We start from the raw sequence: 17315 nt of genomic DNA on the forward strand, positions 1-17315 counted from the left end.
TGTAAGTACCTTAATGGACAGTAGTGTATTCTTTTTGCTATGTGTGTGTATCTATTTACAAAAGTGGGAGAACAGCATTTAACTACTTAATAAATCCTTTCATTTCCTGGAAGACCTTTGCTTTTAAATGAAATAGATAAAATGAGTAAATAAATAAACAAAAATGAAATAAAGTAGTGTATCTTTTGCTTTGCATGTAATTGGATTCCTAACACCAATTGAGTATCTTCCATTCAGTCTTAAACAGGAACAAATAATTCAAATGTACTTGCCTACTTTTATTTTTTTTGATGTGAGAGTATGAGTAGTAAGACCCAAATTAGAAAGTTGATCATTGTAAGACTGTTAACTTCACCTTCCTCAGAAGGAAATGGGCTGGTTCTCCTCTTTGATCACAGTTCCCTTCTTGATTTGGAAAGAGCTTTTGTGCAACTGAGCCATCCCCATCTATGGACCAATTAAAAACAGCAGCTGTTGCTCTATTGGACACCTGGCTAGAGACCCACTAAGTGGGGGGGTGATAGTAACTTTTGTATGAAATTATGCGTTTTGATTAAGGCTAATCTTATAAGTTAGCAATCTGACTACAAACTCATTCGGCGAATGTACTCAGCCCAGCAAAGCAAGCAAACCTACTGTATATAGGTATTGTTAAGCTGTGAACTGGAATAAACTTGGGAAATTAGAATAAACTTTCTTTGGAGTCATTAATGGCAGGCTGTCCTATAGTCAAGTGATGCTGCGTTGTAGATTTAGTCCTCTCTGTGGTCTGGGACACCATGAAAATATAACCTGTGAGAAACATCAATACTTTTGATTTCTGAGATCAGAGATCTTGGAAAAAAGAGAAAGAGAGAGAAAAAATGAACTCAGAACATGTGGCATAAGGTTCCCACCTGTTGCTGAGGTTTGAGCTTTGGTTTTTAGCCATCTTCACAAAAGGATCCTTGTACCTTTTTTTTGGACTGTTTTTTCATATGAATGTCTGTCTTAGGCGTGATTTCAAAAATTGGGCTTACATTGCCCCAGACTATGTTTTTGTTTTTTAGTATTTATTTATTTGGCTGCACTGGGTCTTAGCTGCAGCACGCAAGATCTTTAGTTGGAGCATGTGGGATCTAGTTCCCTAACCAAGGATCGAACCGAGGATCCAACCCAGGCCCCTTGCATTAGGAGCATGGAGTCTTAGCCACTGGACCACAAGGGAAGTCCCCACCCCAGACTGTATTATGTCTATGCTGCACTGTCTTGTGGAGAAGGCAAAGGCAAGCCACTCCAGTACTCTTGCCTGGAAGATCCCATGGACGGAGGAGCCTGGTAGGCTGCAGTCCATGGGGTCGCTACAAGTCAGACATGACTGAGCGACTTCCCTTTCACTTTTCACTTTCACACATTGGAGAAGGAAATGGCGGCCCACTCCAGTGTTCTTGCCTGGAGAATCCCAGGGACGGGGGAGCCTGGTGGGCTGCCGTCTATGGGGTCACACAGAGTCGGACACGACTGAAGTGACTTAGCAGCAGCAGCAGCAGCACTGTCTTGACACATACAGAATATATATAGGCAAGCATGTATTTTTAATATTAGTTGCCCCATTTAAATATTGGAGGATTTTGGTTTCTCTTGAAAAATGAAAAGTCTGGACCCACACGCTACCTGGTCCCCACCCTCCTGGATCAGAAGGCTGCCCCTTGTGTCCAGGTGTACCTCTCCATTTTGACAGCCCTGCCTACACTTTGATGTCTGTTCCACCTGGATGCTTTACTCCTGTGACCCGTCTGGGCATTTGAGAATTCTTGGGCTCTAGTTTAGGACTCGGTAATCCTCCCATTTCCTCCACCAAAGATGACTTCTCTTCTTTTCAGGCTTATTTTTAGAAGGGTCATTATTTCTCCATGAAAAGTCAAATTCTGATTGACAAGTGCAGAGCACAGAGGCTGTTGGTCTGTAATACTCTTCTCACATGTAAATGTACTCATCTGCTAACCTCAGATTTTGCTTCCTCCAGCCCTGAAGACCTTCCCAAGTCTTCAGCTGGGAGGAGCAGCAAAATTCCTCAGGGTTATTAGATACTAAATAACAAGGTTGAGCATAATCATGAGGAGGCCCCATTCTCAGAGATCCTGATTCTGTAGGTCTGTGTTGGGACTGAAGCATTTCTTATTTTTACTGTATCACTGTGTATGTGTGTACTCAGTTTTGTCCAACTCTTTGTGACCCCATGGACTGTAGCCCACCAGGCTTCTCTGTCCCTGGGATTTCCCAGGCAAGGCTACTGGAGTGGGTTGCCATATCCTTCTACAGGGGATCTTCCTGACCCAGGGATCGAACCCACATCTCTGTGTCTCCTGCATTTCAGGTGGATTCTTTACCCTCTGAGCCACTGGGGAAACCATCACTACATGATTCTAATGTTTTTCAGGGTTGTGAGGACAGTTTTTCTAACTCTAGCACAAAACCCCAAATCAAATCCCAAATGGAATTCTCTTGGTTTCCTCATTTTATTTATGACTTGATTCAGTCAGGAGTCTAACCAATCACTTACTCTACTGACTTTACTATCTCTCTCCTGGTCTTCCCAGAAACCAGCTTTAAGAAAGAATGAAGACCTTACTGGAATAAGATTACCTTGTGTGTTTTTATTTACACACAAAAAATAAGAACAAATGAAATCTTCACTTATCTCTTTAATACTGAAAATTTTCTGTGTTTAGAAAATTTAGAATACTTGTTTTTCTTCAGTTTTTCAATAATGCACCTACTACAAAATAACATCACTATTAATATTATCTCACTTTCTATACAAATATATTAGAGATGCATTGAACAATCAGAAATGATGGACTATTAATGGTTTTTTAGAAGTTCTTTTTCCTAAAATGTTGATCAGTAACTAAAAGTCTGAAAAGGGAATGACCAGTACTCATCTGTTGTGTCCTGGACAGTAGGGGACAGTGAGATTTCAACTTCCTAGTGAAGGTCTGCAAGACTGGGAAGTCCAGGTTCTTACTGGCCCCTGAGGATTCCAGTTCTGAAGACCATTTTCAGTCTCTAGTCTGTTTAGCACAGTGATGGTTGAAGATGGGAAATCCTAATGCTCAGCTGCAAGGGATTCCCAAATGTGTGTGCACCGTGAACCTCCCTCAAATCCAGACTCTGAGGGAATCAAGAGATGGTGGTATGGGCCGATAGGGACTCATTTCTTGTGGCTGCTGTAACAAAGCACCGCAGACTGGGTGGCTTAAACAACAGAAATGTATTTTCTCTCAGTTCTGGAGGCTAGTCATCTGAGACCAAGGTGTCGACAGTTTAGCTCCTTCGGAAGGCCCTGAGGTAGCGGTCTGTCCCACGCTTCTCTCCTTGGCTTGTGCACGGCCTTCTCCCTGTGCCCTCATATCCTCTTCCCCTGGTCTCTGCCTGTGCCCACATTTCCTCCTCTGAGGGGCACCCGTCACATTGGATTAGGGTGCAGGAGTCGGGCACGGCTGAGCGGCTTCACTTTCACTGTTCACTTGCATGCATTGGAGAAGGAAATGGCAACCCACTCCAGTGTTCTTGCCTGGAGAATCCCAGGGACGGGGGAGCCTGGTGGGCTGCCGTCTATGGGGTCGCACAGAGTCGGACACGACTGAAGCGACTTAGCAGCAGCAGCAGCAATGACCTCATTTTAATTTCCTCTTTAAAGACCCTGTCTCTAAATATGGTGACATTCTGGGTTACTTGGGGTTAAGACTTCAACAGAAGAATTTGGAGGTGAGGGAGAGACAACTCAGCCCATAAGAATCTAACTCTCTTGATCCAGCAGTATGACATGGACCGCCAGTTTGGGGCATAGCTTCTTCTAACAGATGAAGGGCTTAGGTTCTAAAACTCTTCCCTGTGATTACTGGAGAGCTTGAAGTCAGTCTGAAGTGTGTGCTCAGTATCAAAAATTCTCACTGACCGTTCTAAGCATATGTCTTCTTATTCTTGTCATTTGAAGGACCGCCATTTGTCACCTTCTGACACCTTTTTTTTTTCTCTCCTCTGCTTTTAAAAATTCTTTTTCTGTTGCTTTGAACTTCACTGAGAACAGAAAAAAAGGTGATTTTTTTTTTTAAACTTCCTTTTCAAACCCTGGCTCATCTGTTAGGGCTAATTGCCACACCGATTCTTTGAAGTAACCCTAATGGGATTCTCAGTTTCTTCCAGTAGTTTGTTTAATTCAGTCACTGTGAGGCTACTCTATTTGTAATTGCTATGTTAGATCTTGAGTGTTTACAATTCCTGGGAAAGCATGGTGAGCTTGTCAAAGGGGAGTGATATGCCTCAAGGGTGGTCATCGATTTCTGGATCTGGCCCTTCCTGCTTTGTTTCTTCTATGTAGTAACCGAGTTGGCTATGAAAAGTGATCCATCATATGATGCAATTAATTAATATAAAGTCAACCGTCATCTGATACAAGGGACAAACTCTCATGTCAGCCTGCTTATGAGTTTCAAGGGGAGCAAATGCAAAGATCAATGGTAAGCTAGGAGGACTCCTGGTTCCTAGCTATTCATTGCAAATCCCTGCCCCCACAAGGGACTCACAGTGCCTTTGATGGCTGTGCTCAGAAACTCAGCACCCAAATGGGAGGAAGGGAAACCCAAACTCCCCTTGTTTTCAAGATGCAGATCAGGGCTTGGAAGTTTCCTCTTCCCTGCCAGCCAGAATCCCAGCCTGGATAGCCCTGCCACAGTTTTCCCAGACTAGAGGGCTTGGGATGGACTTCTGGTTTTCAGAAAGTTCCTAACATCCTCCACCCTCAACACTCATTTGCTTTGAAAGTTCATTGTAAAATTAACACTCAGGCATCTTGCCCACAATTGTCTGAAAACAGACTGCATTGTTTGCATGCATAAACGGAGAAAGCAATTAGAAACTGATTTATAAACCAGAACCAGAGTCCAAATTTGCACCAGAGGTGCCGAGTCTTCCCTTAGCCCATCCTAACGGGGGTTATCCAATGAGTCATTTCACATACTCTGTTCAACTTCCTCAGCTATAAAATAGGAAAGTAATAATTCCTCATGTCTAGGTTTATTGTGGCGACCATGAAGTGATACATATGAATGAACTTTGTAAAACGTCAGGCAAATGTCAAGGGAGAATAGGTAAATGACTCTAGGGTCTGGTTTCCTGACAACACTTTCATGAATGATTCAGAAGGACTCTATCCATTCGACCTAATGACATTTTGGTCATAATATTCTCCTCACATAGAATGCTAGATATGAATTGCCACTTCATTGTCAGAACTCTCAAGATTCTGAATTTAAGAGACTGTAATATTTTTACGTGCCATTACTCAAAATGAATTTCACCAGGTTTTAGGCTTTATGCTATTAAACCATCTACTGGGCATGCTAAATAGCAAATCTTACCTTTCTTCATCATTTCATAAGAAATTTTCTGATTTGCAGAAAATATTAAAATCTTGTAGATAAGGAAAGACTCAAGAAAATCCATTTTTTAAATCTATGTGGAAGTTGAGCAGATGATTACATGGTCCCTTTCTGCTCTGATGTTTCAGGATTCTACAAGATTGCAGCATCTGTGGTTATGATTGGCTGTATGATCCCACTGCACTATGTCTTTAATAGTCAACATGTTAATTACCTGTGTGGTTCAGGAGACATTGATCTTTATCTCTGTTAATAGCTAACTGTTAATAATATTTTTGCTGAGGACCTCAGGTATGTCTCCATTGGGGCTAAGCCAAGTTCCTGAAGGTGTGACTTGCCTGGAAAGTAATTAGCTAATCATCTACTTGCAACAAGTCAGTTTTCTTATTCAGTGGCCTTCACAGACAGCTCTTCCTAAAAAAGCACTGCCTCACACCTCAAATTCTCCATGTCTCCTAAGCTTGCTTATTCCTTTAAATAGTCCTCATTCCTCCTGGTTATGTTGTCTATTTCTTTGTTTCTTCATCATTTCCCTCCACGTGATGCCTAATATTATTTGTCTATATGACTGGACCATAGCACCCAGATATTTGTTCAAACAGTACTCTGGATATTTCTGTGAAGGTTTTGTTTGTTTGCTTTGTATGAGTTGAACATTTAAAGTGCTAAACTTTGAGTAAATTAGATACCTTCTGTAATGTGTGGGTCAATCAGTTGAAGGCCTTAGTAGAACAAAGACTGAGACCCCCTAAGGAAGAAAGAATTCTGCCAGACTGCCTTTGAACCTCAGCTGCTACTTTCCTCTGATTCTCCAACATACTGACCTACCCCATCAGCAGAATCTGGACTTGCCAAGCCTTTACAGTTGTGTGAGCCATTTCCTGAAAATCAATCAGTCCCTCTCTCTTCACACACACACACACACACACACACACACTCACACTCAGCACTGGGCCTGTTTCTCTTGAGAAGCCTAATAACATAAGTGCCAAGTCTTTATCTGTATACTGCTCTGTTCCCGGAGTCTGTCTGGCACATAGCAGGCGCTCAACTGGAGAAGGAAATGGCAGCCCACTCCAGTATTTTTGCCTGGGAAATCCCATGGACAGAGGAGCCTGGTAGGCTATAGTCCATGGGGTCACAAACAATCGGACATGGCTGAGTGACTAAATAGCAACAAAGGTACTCAGCAAAGTATTTGCTCATTTAAATAATTGATTAATGTATCAGCTAAGATTATTCCCAGCAGAATCTAAAACTGAGGTCCTTTTGACTTTTTAATCTTCGTTATGATGGTTAATTTTATTCCTTTTTTCCTCATTTGGTTATCATTTTCCTTAGTTTATCCACTTTTCAAATCTTTAATTTTCTAGCCTTTTCAGCTTTTTTGAAAAACAATTTTTGAGCATTCTGATCATTTAGTTCTTTGTGGGTTTCCTGCCTTGTCGCAGTTAAAAACACCCCAGTTTCTGCCAGGAAAGTTTGGGTTATATCTTTGCATACTGCAAACTTGAGCTAATATAAAAACTTAAAAATGCGAGCTGTGTGGAAACTGCTTACATCGTATCACATTACAGTTAGAATATGCTCTTTAGACCCATCTTTCTTTTTTTAATACTTGACATAATTCTTTGATGCTGAAGTAAGTAGGAAATGTTTCCAGAAATTGAACTTTCTGAAGCTGGTGTGATCAAATACGAGGTGAGTTTGGTGCCGGTGTCTGCTTCATGGCCAACTGATTTTAACAACTGATTATCAGTTTATTAAAAAGGTTGATTTAGGCATCAGCAATGGTGACTTCCACCTCGACTCCTGGCTCAATACTGATCGATGTGATCTGCTTGACAATTTCAGAAGGGCTGTGCAGGTCAGTGAGTCGCTTGTGGATCCTCATTTGGAATCGATCCCAAGGCTTAGAACCTTCACCACAAGGAGTTTTCCTGGTAGTTATCCTCAGAGTCTTGGTAGGCATCCTAACTGGTCCTTTCACTTTGAGATTCTTTTCCTTCGCGCCTCTGATCAGGCCAGCACACACCTTCTCCGGAGACTTCACATTGCAGCTGGTGAAGGTGATCCTAATCCGGTGAATGGCCACCTCTGGCTCCATGGGAGTCTTTCACTGTTCTACTCCAAGATTCACATTTCTCATTCTGAATGTATTTTGGACAGTGACTTTTGATTTCCAGTCAAAAACTTCAAAACTAAAACAAATGTATTAGCAAGTACATTTCTTTCAGACAGTTCCAGAAAGTTGAGTATATGCACAGTGTTTTTTTAGAAATAACACTAATACAACAACTCATAAATATAAATTGTGCCTTTCCTCTGGTCACTCGATCATTTAAACCAGAAATTGTGGACCTGCTCATCATATTGTCACATGATTACTGAATGAAATTAGCATACCAAGGAAGATGGGCCCTATAGCTGTAGGGTACACACACACACACACACACACAGACATACACACACACACTCCTGTGTATAAACTTTGAACACCTTTCAGTTGAGTAGTCCAATTTTGACTCAGATCTCTTTGAGTTTAAATGTGTGGCATTTTCTTCAGTTTCTGGTGAGATGAGAAACCAGAATTGAAAGAGGAGAGCAAGTAGTATCTCACTGTTAACTCCCTCTTTCTAGGCCTTGAGGTAGCTGATAACAGAAGGAAATTGCTTTTGGTTGCTTAGATTCGGTTTTCCATTATCTGTTGTAGAAGGGGCTTACTGATTTCTTCTAGCTACAGAGATTTGTACATTTGTGCAAGAATTTTCATGTGCTGGCAATGTCTGGGATGTTATATGGTTAGTATATTTAATTCCTGACTGTCACATAAAGCAAAGTTTGTGATAGAATAAGGATCCTAAAACGAGTGATTTTCATTTGAAAGCCCTTCCCATCTTAACAGTGAATGCTTTGGTGTGATTTCAATCACATATTTCCTAAAGTGTCCAATTCAGTTACTGTTCATTAGCTGTTGATTCTATGATTTAGAAGAGGGACTAATATTAACAGGATCATCTTCTGTAGAGAAGGTAAGAATTGATTGGGGAACTGTCATCTTGAAAAAGAAATTGATACTGATAAATATCTTTAGTTCAGAGCTGTTTTAGAAAAAGACCATAGATTCAAATGTTTTTTAAAAAGTAAAAGTTAGGCAAATATAATGTAAAATAAATCCCAAATAATTAATATATTACAAATAACATGTCCCTGTGCAAGTCTGCTTTTGGAAATTTAACATTTATTTTCGATTATAATCAGTGTTACGCAGTTCTGTATTCACAGAACCTGGCACAGGGTAGGTGCTAAAGAAATGTCTGTTGGGTTGAAAAGGCAGGGGTTTGATAATGAAGCCAGCACATTGAGGCATAATTCCTCTGATTTGTTTACCAGCTCCAGTTATTCTTTTAATAGAATCGTTGACATAGAAAAAGTAAGCTACATTTTATGGTGAGTTGGGTGTAGCAGGAAAAACACTGTAATATGAGTCAGGTGACTTAGACAAGTCCTCGCTCTCTGTTTTTGCTCGTGAGCAACCCTGGATAAGTCAAGTATTTCCTTGATATTTTGGTGTGATTTTTTCCTCCTGGAGTCTGGATGTTAGTAATGGATTTTTGGTTTTTTATTTATTTTTTAAATATTTTTCTTTTCCTTTCTTTCTTTGACTGGGCTGGGTCTTAGTTGCAACATGTGAATTTTTGTTGCTGCACACAGACTCTCTCTAGTTACAGCATGTGGGCTCCAGAGCTTGTGGGCTTCAGTAGTTGTGGCACGTGGGCTTAGTTGCTCCATGGCATGTGGGATCTTAGTTTCTCCAACCAGGGATCGAATGCATGTCCTCTGCATTGTAAGGTGGATTCTTAAGCACTGGACTACCAGGGAAGTCCCTGGAAATGCATTTTTAAATCAGCCATCCTAGAAGGAAAAGATGGCAACCACAGCTCCTTCATCCTTCCTTCCTTGGAGGTCCCATGGTATCTTGTGACTTAGAGGGGAATGCAGGCTTTGGTGACAAAGGGGGAAGGGCTAAAAGGGAAGATTTGGGGACTCCTGTGACAGTGATTTATACACAAAGAATATTTAGTTCCCTTAACCCAGGAGATGCCATGAAGTAGAAAAAATAATGTATGCCATGAAAAATGTGAAAAATGACCTTGAGGGAAAAAACCCTCAGAACTAGTAGTTTAAAAAATTTTGATGCTTGGCAATGAATTTACGTATTCCACACAGAATGAAAGATTATTTAGATTTGTGTTTAGAGAGACAAACAATAAATGTTTAGAAAACCTCAGAAAGGAATCAAACAGACATTAACCCCAAATGTTTCTATACATTTTAGGAGCTCATTTTTCTGAGGAACTTAAGCCTACAACTGACTAAGATAAATTTGACACAGTGTCCCTTATGGGTTTTGTCTCCCAAACAAAGGAACCAGTATTAAAAGAAGTTCATTTTTGCTGAATAAAAGTGGAAAAAATCCTGTTGGATTTATTGTGAAAGCCAGCAGGCTATTCTGTCCATGATTCTCCAGGCAAGAATACTTGGGTTGCCATTTCCTTCTCCAGCAGATCTTCCCCACCCAGGGATTGAACTTGAGTCTTCTGCACTGTTGGCAGATTACTTACTATCTGAGCCGCCTATTTGTGCTGGTTAACCAGGAAGGATTTCATCAGCACTGAAGATTCTGTCACTATATATAAAAAAGGAAGAAATAAAACATGCTATAAGCTAAGTACCAGGTTTGGGAGAAATTACCACTTTTTATCCTCACAGCCCTTCAAAACAGAAAGTGCTGTTTTCACTTACAGATCAGGACATTGAAAGGCAATGCCAAAGAATGCTCAAACTACTGCACAACTGCACTCATCTCACACGCTAGTAAAGTCATGCTCAAAATTCTCCAAGCCAGGCTTCAGCAATATGTGAACTGTGAACTTCCAGATGTTCAAGCAGGTTTTAGAAAAGGCAGAGGCACCAGAGATCAAATTGCCAACATCACCTGGATCATGGAGAAAGCAAGAGAGTTCCAGAAAAACATCTATTTCTGCTGCATTGACTATGCCAAAGCTTTTGACTGTGTGGATCACAATGAACTGTGGAACATTCTGAAAGAGATGGGAATCCCAGACAACCTGACCTGCCTCTTGAGAAACCTGTATGCAGGTCAGGAAGCAACAGTCAGAACTGTACATGGAACAACAGACTGGTTCCAAATAGGAAAAGGAGTACGTCAAGGCTGTATATTGTCACCTTGCTTATTTAACTTCTATGCAGAGTACATCATGAGGAATGCTGGGCTGGAAGAAGCAAAAGCTGGAATCAAGATTGCCGGGAGAAATATCAATAACCTCAGATATGCAGATGACACTACCCTTACGGCAGAAAGTGAAGAGGAACTCAAAAGCCTCTTGATGAAAGTGAAAGAGGAGAGTGGAAAGGTTGGCTTGAAGCTCAACATTCAGAAAACAAAGATCATGGCATCTGGTCCCATCACTTCATGGGAAATAGATGGAAAAACAGTGGAAACAGTGTCAGGCTTTATTTTTTTGGGCTCCAAAATCACTGCAGATGCTGATTGCAGCCATGAAATTAAAAGACGCTTACTCCTTGGAAGGAAAGTTATGACTAACCTTGACAGTATATTAAAAAGCAGAGACATTACTTTGCCAACCAAGGTCCGTCTAGTCAAGGCAATGGTTTTTCCCGTGGTCATGTATGGATGTGAGAGTTGGACTGTGAAGAAGGCTGATCGCCAAAGAATTGATGCTTTTGAACTGTGGTGTTGGAGAAGACTCTTGAGAGTCCCTTGTACTGCAAGGAGTTCCAACCAGTCCATTCTAAAGGAGATCGATCCTGGGTGTTCATTGGAGGGACTGATGCTAAAGCTGAAACTGCAATACTTCGGCCACCTCATGCGACGAGTTGACTCACTGGAAAAGACTCTGATGCTGGGAAAGGTTGGGGGCGGGAGGAGACGGGGACGACAGAGAATGAGATGGCTGGATGGCATCACCGACTCTGTGGACATGAGTTTGAGTGAACTGTGGGAGTTGGTGATGGACAGGGAGGCCTGGCATGCTGTGATTCATGGAGTTGCGGAGAGTTGGACATGACTGAGCGACTGAACTGAACTGAACTGAACTGAGGTTATCTAACTTGCCTAAAGTCAATTGACAGCAAAGCTAAAATTCAAACCACAGTTGTTTTGAAATTTCATGTTTTTTCCCGGTCTTCTATGTTGTCCCTTGCTGGAACTTTATGATAATGCAACAATAATAAATAATAATAATATTGCTTCAGTTCAGTTCAGTTCAGTCGCTCAGTCGTGTCCGACTCTCCGTGACCCCATGAATCACAGCACGCCAGGCCTCCCTGTCCATCACCAACTCCTGGAGTACACTCAAACTCATGTCCACAGAGTCGGTGATGCCATCCAGCCATCTCATTCTCCGTCGTCCCCTTCTCCTCCCGCCCCCAACCTTTCCCAGCATCAGAGTCTTTTCCAGTGAGTCAACTCGTCGCATGAGGTGCCCAAAGTATTGCAGCTTCAGCTTTAGCATCAGTCCCTCCAATGAACATCCAGGATTGATCTCCTCTAGAATGGACTGGTTGGATCTCCTTGCAGTATAAAGGACCAGACACCTATTTGTTGTGTGTCTGTAATTGTTCTAAGAGCTTTAAATGCATTATTTTATTTATCACACCAAACCTGTGAAGAAGAGATTATTTCCACCTTACAGATAACAAAACAGAGACTTGGAAAATTTAAGTGACTTTTCCCTCAATCATGTGGCTGGTAAGTGGGAGCCATGACTTTTGAGGCCAGAGCTACCATCTGTGATGCTGTTTCTCACTTGGCTTGGAGAACCCAAGTTTGGACTGTAATGCAGTTGACCTGCTCCTTTTTTGGAGATGGGTCAGTGGAAGGATGGAGCCTACGTCGATCTGTGTGCAACAAATAAAACAGCCTTTTGGGGTGAGTGAACACCTTTTTACCAAGTTGCTTAGTTCAGAAGTCAGTAAAATTCTCTTCATGCTTTTCTTTTACAGATATTTATCTCTGTTTCTGGACCATTATCTAACATGGCTGGTATCAACTCTGAGGTGCTGAAATTGAATAAGAATATTACTGAAGTGAGTTCCTGCGAAGAAGGCCTACATCGTGAGCACCAATTTTGTTGTCAGCCTTGTCCTCCTGGTATGTTATACACATACAAACAAAAAAAAAATCCAGTAATCAGAGTGAAAATCGGGGTGAGGAATAGCATGTGGTAATAATGAAGAGAGTGTTTTTATAGCATTTATTTCTCCTGCATTACGGCATGGTTGAAAAGAAAAAAAACTATGACAGTATTTTCCCAAGACTAGCTTCATTTTTAAATTTATTTACTTTTTAATTGAAGGATAATTGCTTTACAGAATTTTGTTGTTTTCTGCCAAACATCAACACGAATCAGCCATAGGTGTACATATGTCTCCTCCCTCTTGATTCTCCTCCCCATCCCACCCCTCTAGGTTGTCACAGAGCCCCTGTTTGAGTTCCTTGAGATACAAAGCAGATTACTGTTGGCTGTCCCTTTTGTATGGTAATATAAGGTTCCATGGTACTCTCTCCATACATCTCACCTTCTCCTGCCCTCTCCCCATGTCCGTAAATCTATTCTCTATGTCTGTTTCTCCATTGCTGTCTTGCTAATAAATTCATCGGTACCATCTTTCTAGATTCCATATATATGCATTAGTATATGATATTTATCTTTCTCTTTCTGACTTACTTCACTCAGTATAATAGGCTCTAGGTTCATCCACCTCATTAGACTGATTCAAATGTGTTCCTTTTTATGGCTGAGTAATATTTCATTGTGTATATGTACCACAACTTCTTAATTCATTCATCTGTTGATTGACATCTAGGTTGCTTCTATGTTCCAGCTATCATAAATAGTGCGGTACATGTGTCTTTTTCAAGTTTGGTTTCCTCAGGGTATATGCCTAGGAGTGGGACTGCGGGGTCATATGGTGGTTTTATTCCTCCAAGATTAGCTTATCTTATCTTTATCAGACTGGTTTGATGTGAGCATGAGAAAATATAATTTGTAAATGACATGTCCCTCAAAAGTGAGAGGATTTATTTGTTTAGCTCTATTTTTCAATAGCCAAAAAAGACTAATTTGTGGATATTAAAACTTACCACATCAGAACTGGTTAGAATGTATCATAATAATTGTGGAGCTCTAAAAGCAAGAAACTTCTACCATTAAGAGATATGTCTCAACACTTCTCTTCAATCAGAAAGTCTATAAGAAAAATGTTTGTCCTAGCACTGAAGCCTGCAAAATACATTTGCATTTTGCAACTGAATAACTAGATGAGCTAGAAAAGCCACGGATAAAAACCAACCATTTTTTAAAATCAGTATTTTTGAAGTGAAAACCAATTTCAGATCGGAAATCCTCTGAACACTAGCAAATTAAAACGTAAGCAAAATGCAATTGTGCAGACTTTTATTTTCAACGCGGAGTAGAGTTGACTACTATGTTATACAGATAAGCATTTCCCAGCTGTATCGTGAAGGAAGACAGGAAGATAAAGGAAAACAACACATGGGCATATGTAATAGATTAATAGAACCATAAAGGATGGTAGTAGGTTTCATTGGAGAAGGCAATGGCACCCCACTCCAGTACTCTTGCCTGGAAAATCCCATGGACGGAGGAGCCTGGTAGGCTGCAGTCCATGAGGTCGCTAAGAGTCGGGCATGACTGAGCGACTTCCCTTTCACTTTTCACTTTCATGCCTTGGAGAAGTAAATGGCAACCCACCCCACTGTTCTTGCCTGGAGAATCCCAGGGACGGTGGAGCCTGGTGGGCTGCCGTCTATGGGGTCGCACACAGTCGGACACGACTGAAGCGACTTAGCAGCAGCAGCAGCAGCAGTAGGTTTCATGTTTGGCTTTCCAGGCCTCCAGTACTTAAGCTGCTAAACAGATGTGGGCTATGTTTATGAAAAGACTCTCACAGTCATACTTGGCCTTCTCTCCAGGTTTTAACAACCCTTATGGAAAATCTGTCATAATCCAACCCATTATATTTAAGCCTATTTATATTTAGTCTTCTCCAAATGAGAATAAAGAATGGCTTCCTGGCTTTTTGTAAGCTGCTAGTAAAGAATCCTTCTGCAATATGGGATACCTGGGTTTGATCCCTGTGTTGGAAAAATCCCCTGGAGAGGAGAAGGAAATGGTAACCCACTCCAGTACTCTTGCCTGGAAAATCCCATGGACAGAAGAGCCTGGTAGGCTACAGTCCATGGGGTCACAAAGAGTTGGACACGACTGAGCGACTTCACGCTCACTCACAAACACCATCTATTTGTCTTATGAATTGAGATCTTTACTCATATTTTTAAACCCTAAAATGCAAATTAAAATGCAGATAATATGCTTTGCATATCAAGCTGTTAAGGACTTTTGTTTGCTTCCTTTTTTTGTTTTGCTTTGTTTTATTTTCATTTTCGAAGTGATCTCAGTGAGTTTGCTTATCTCAAGACTGACTACTATGTCAGTCTTGGAATGTCAATTGTTAAAACATTTTAAGAAAGAAATTCGGATATGTGGGTCAAAAATTTGAAAATCTACTGAGACTATAATAGATTTGTAGAAAAATGTCTTAAAATTAAAAAAATATATGTATAACATTTCACTGTGATATCCAGTGATGTGAGATTAAGTAAATTTCAAAGTATTCAAAGATTGGAATACTATGTATCAATCAAAATCATGTTTTCTGATATATTTCTGATATAAACGTCAATGTATATAAATTTCCGTAAGAGATTTCTAACTGATCTGCTGGCTGTATTAACTGATTCTGCTCCATCTCTAAAACATCCTGGATGGTGTCCAGTATGTACTAAAAATCTTCCCACTTCTATTCCTTTTTGAAAAAAAATTTAAGTTTATCAATATCCAAATTGCTCCCAAAAATTTTTGCGATAGTAATATATAATTTAACATCACATAAATCAGTAAACAAATACACAGAAAAAACATTTAATTTCTATGAAAATTATTTTTAATGCTTTGGAGAATTTCAGTAAAGTCGAGTTACTAAAAAATTATTAATGAATTAGGTGGAGGCAAAATACTTGGCAAATATAATGAAACTATGAAAGCCTTTCATACAGATTATTGAAGTCTTTAACTTTTCTTTCCATCAAAAAGAAAATAAGAAGGAGAAAGAAAAAAGAAATTGTAAGTGATACCTTTTGGATGTGACTTAAATGAGAAAGAAGCTGGAATTCTAATAACTTGTTTCTATATCAGAAGAGTGGCAAATAATTATACAGTAATACTTTATAAACTGAATTATTTATAGTAATTTTTCCATGATCCACTATGTGAATTGACATTTTTTAATCAAAAAAGTCCTTAACACATCACCATATCCGTAAGACGGATTCTATGGTACACTGCATACATTGCACATATATATGTTTATATATATATATATATATTTATATATATACACATAGGTATGTATGCATACATATACTTAATGTATATATGTGTATTTATATGTGTAGGAATGCACCAAAATAATATGTCAGAGTGGTTGTTATATAGGTGCTTTTTACACTTTCCTAAAATTTATACAGTGAGCATATATAGTAGAATACTCAGAAACAAATATATTTTAAAATATTATTTTCAAGAAAACAACTCCTTTTTTAATATTTTGATAAATTTAGGTTTTATACATTGGGAGAAAGGAAGAACTTATGATATTATATCCCTGTCATGCCATAGGCATTCTGCAAGGTAATTCATTAAAGAGGTCAGTCCATTTAGAAAGCAGTATAATTCTACTGGCAAGCAATTAAAGTTGTACTTTGACTTGGTTTTCTTAAACATGCTGCTGCAATGATATAGAACCCTGATGCCCTGTATTTAAATTTGGTTCTGAGTTTCCACAGTGTATTTTTTTCTATTGACATATCATTGCCTTTGTTTACTAAAGTATTGTATATGTTTAAATTTCATGACTTGTTTATGTATTGAGTAGTATTTTGTTTTATCAAAAGGAATGCTGTGAAAAGAAATTATTAAGAAAGTCATGTTCCAAGGAAAGATCGTATACATAATTTTTTCTGTTCATGAGAACAGGGCAGATTAAACTTTAAAGTGCATACCAGCTCTCTTCAGGAAACATCCTGGAAGATATTACTGGACACTTTGCTAACATCCCATTGGCCAGAATTTAGTTACATAGTCATGCAAAGGAGGCTGGGAGATGTAGTCTTGACTCAGGGCAGCCATGTCTCCTAGTAAATATTCTCTTCTTATGAGAGAAGGAAAAATGGATATTAGGTGAATCAGGGATCTCTGCAGCATTGACTGATAGTTTCAGTTCAGTTCAGTTCAGTCGCTCAGTCGTGTCCGACTCTCCGCGACCCCATGAATCACAGCACGCCAGGCCTCCCTGTCCATCACCAACTCCCGGAGTACACTCAAACTCACGTCCACAGAGTCGGTGATGCCATCCAGCCATCTCATTCTCCATCGTCCCCTTCTCCTCCCGCCCCCAACCTTTCCCAGCATCAGAGTCTTTTCCAGTGAGTCAACTCGTCGCATGAGGTGGCCAAAGTATTGCAGTTTCAGCTTTAGCATCAGTCCCTCCAATGAATACCCAGGATTGATCTCCTTTAGAATGGACTGGTTGGATCTCCTTGCAGTATAAGGGACTCTCAAGAGTCTTCTCCAACACCACAGTTCAAAAGCATCGATTCTTCCGCGATCAGCTTTCTTCACAGTTCAACTCTCACATCCATACATGACCACGGGAAAAACCATTGCCTTGACTAGACAGACCTTGGTTGGCAAAGTAATGTCT

At 40.1% G+C, this 17315-nt stretch overlaps 1 protein-coding gene and 1 pseudogene across 1 annotated transcript in view; one reads left to right on the forward strand and one right to left on the reverse strand.

Moving 5' to 3' along the window:
• The window catches only part of FAS (Fas cell surface death receptor), a 35685-nt gene that overhangs the window by 3465 nt on the left and 14905 nt on the right, over positions 1 to 17315 (forward strand). Inside the window, exon 2 of the mRNA XM_055425133.2 lies at positions 12474 to 12621. Within this exon, the coding sequence (XP_055281108.1) occupies positions 12474 to 12621 (148 nt within the window). The remainder of the gene's footprint in view (positions 1 to 12473; positions 12622 to 17315) is intronic.
• LOC148776001 (small ribosomal subunit protein uS10 pseudogene) lies at positions 6544 to 12458 on the reverse strand (annotated as a pseudogene).

The sequence above is a fragment of the Moschus berezovskii genome, chromosome 12 (genome assembly GCF_049115385.1).
Source record: "Moschus berezovskii isolate FMDL1 chromosome 12, NW_MosBer_1.0, whole genome shotgun sequence".
Classification (NCBI taxonomy): Eukaryota; Metazoa; Chordata; class Mammalia; order Artiodactyla; family Moschidae; genus Moschus; species Moschus berezovskii.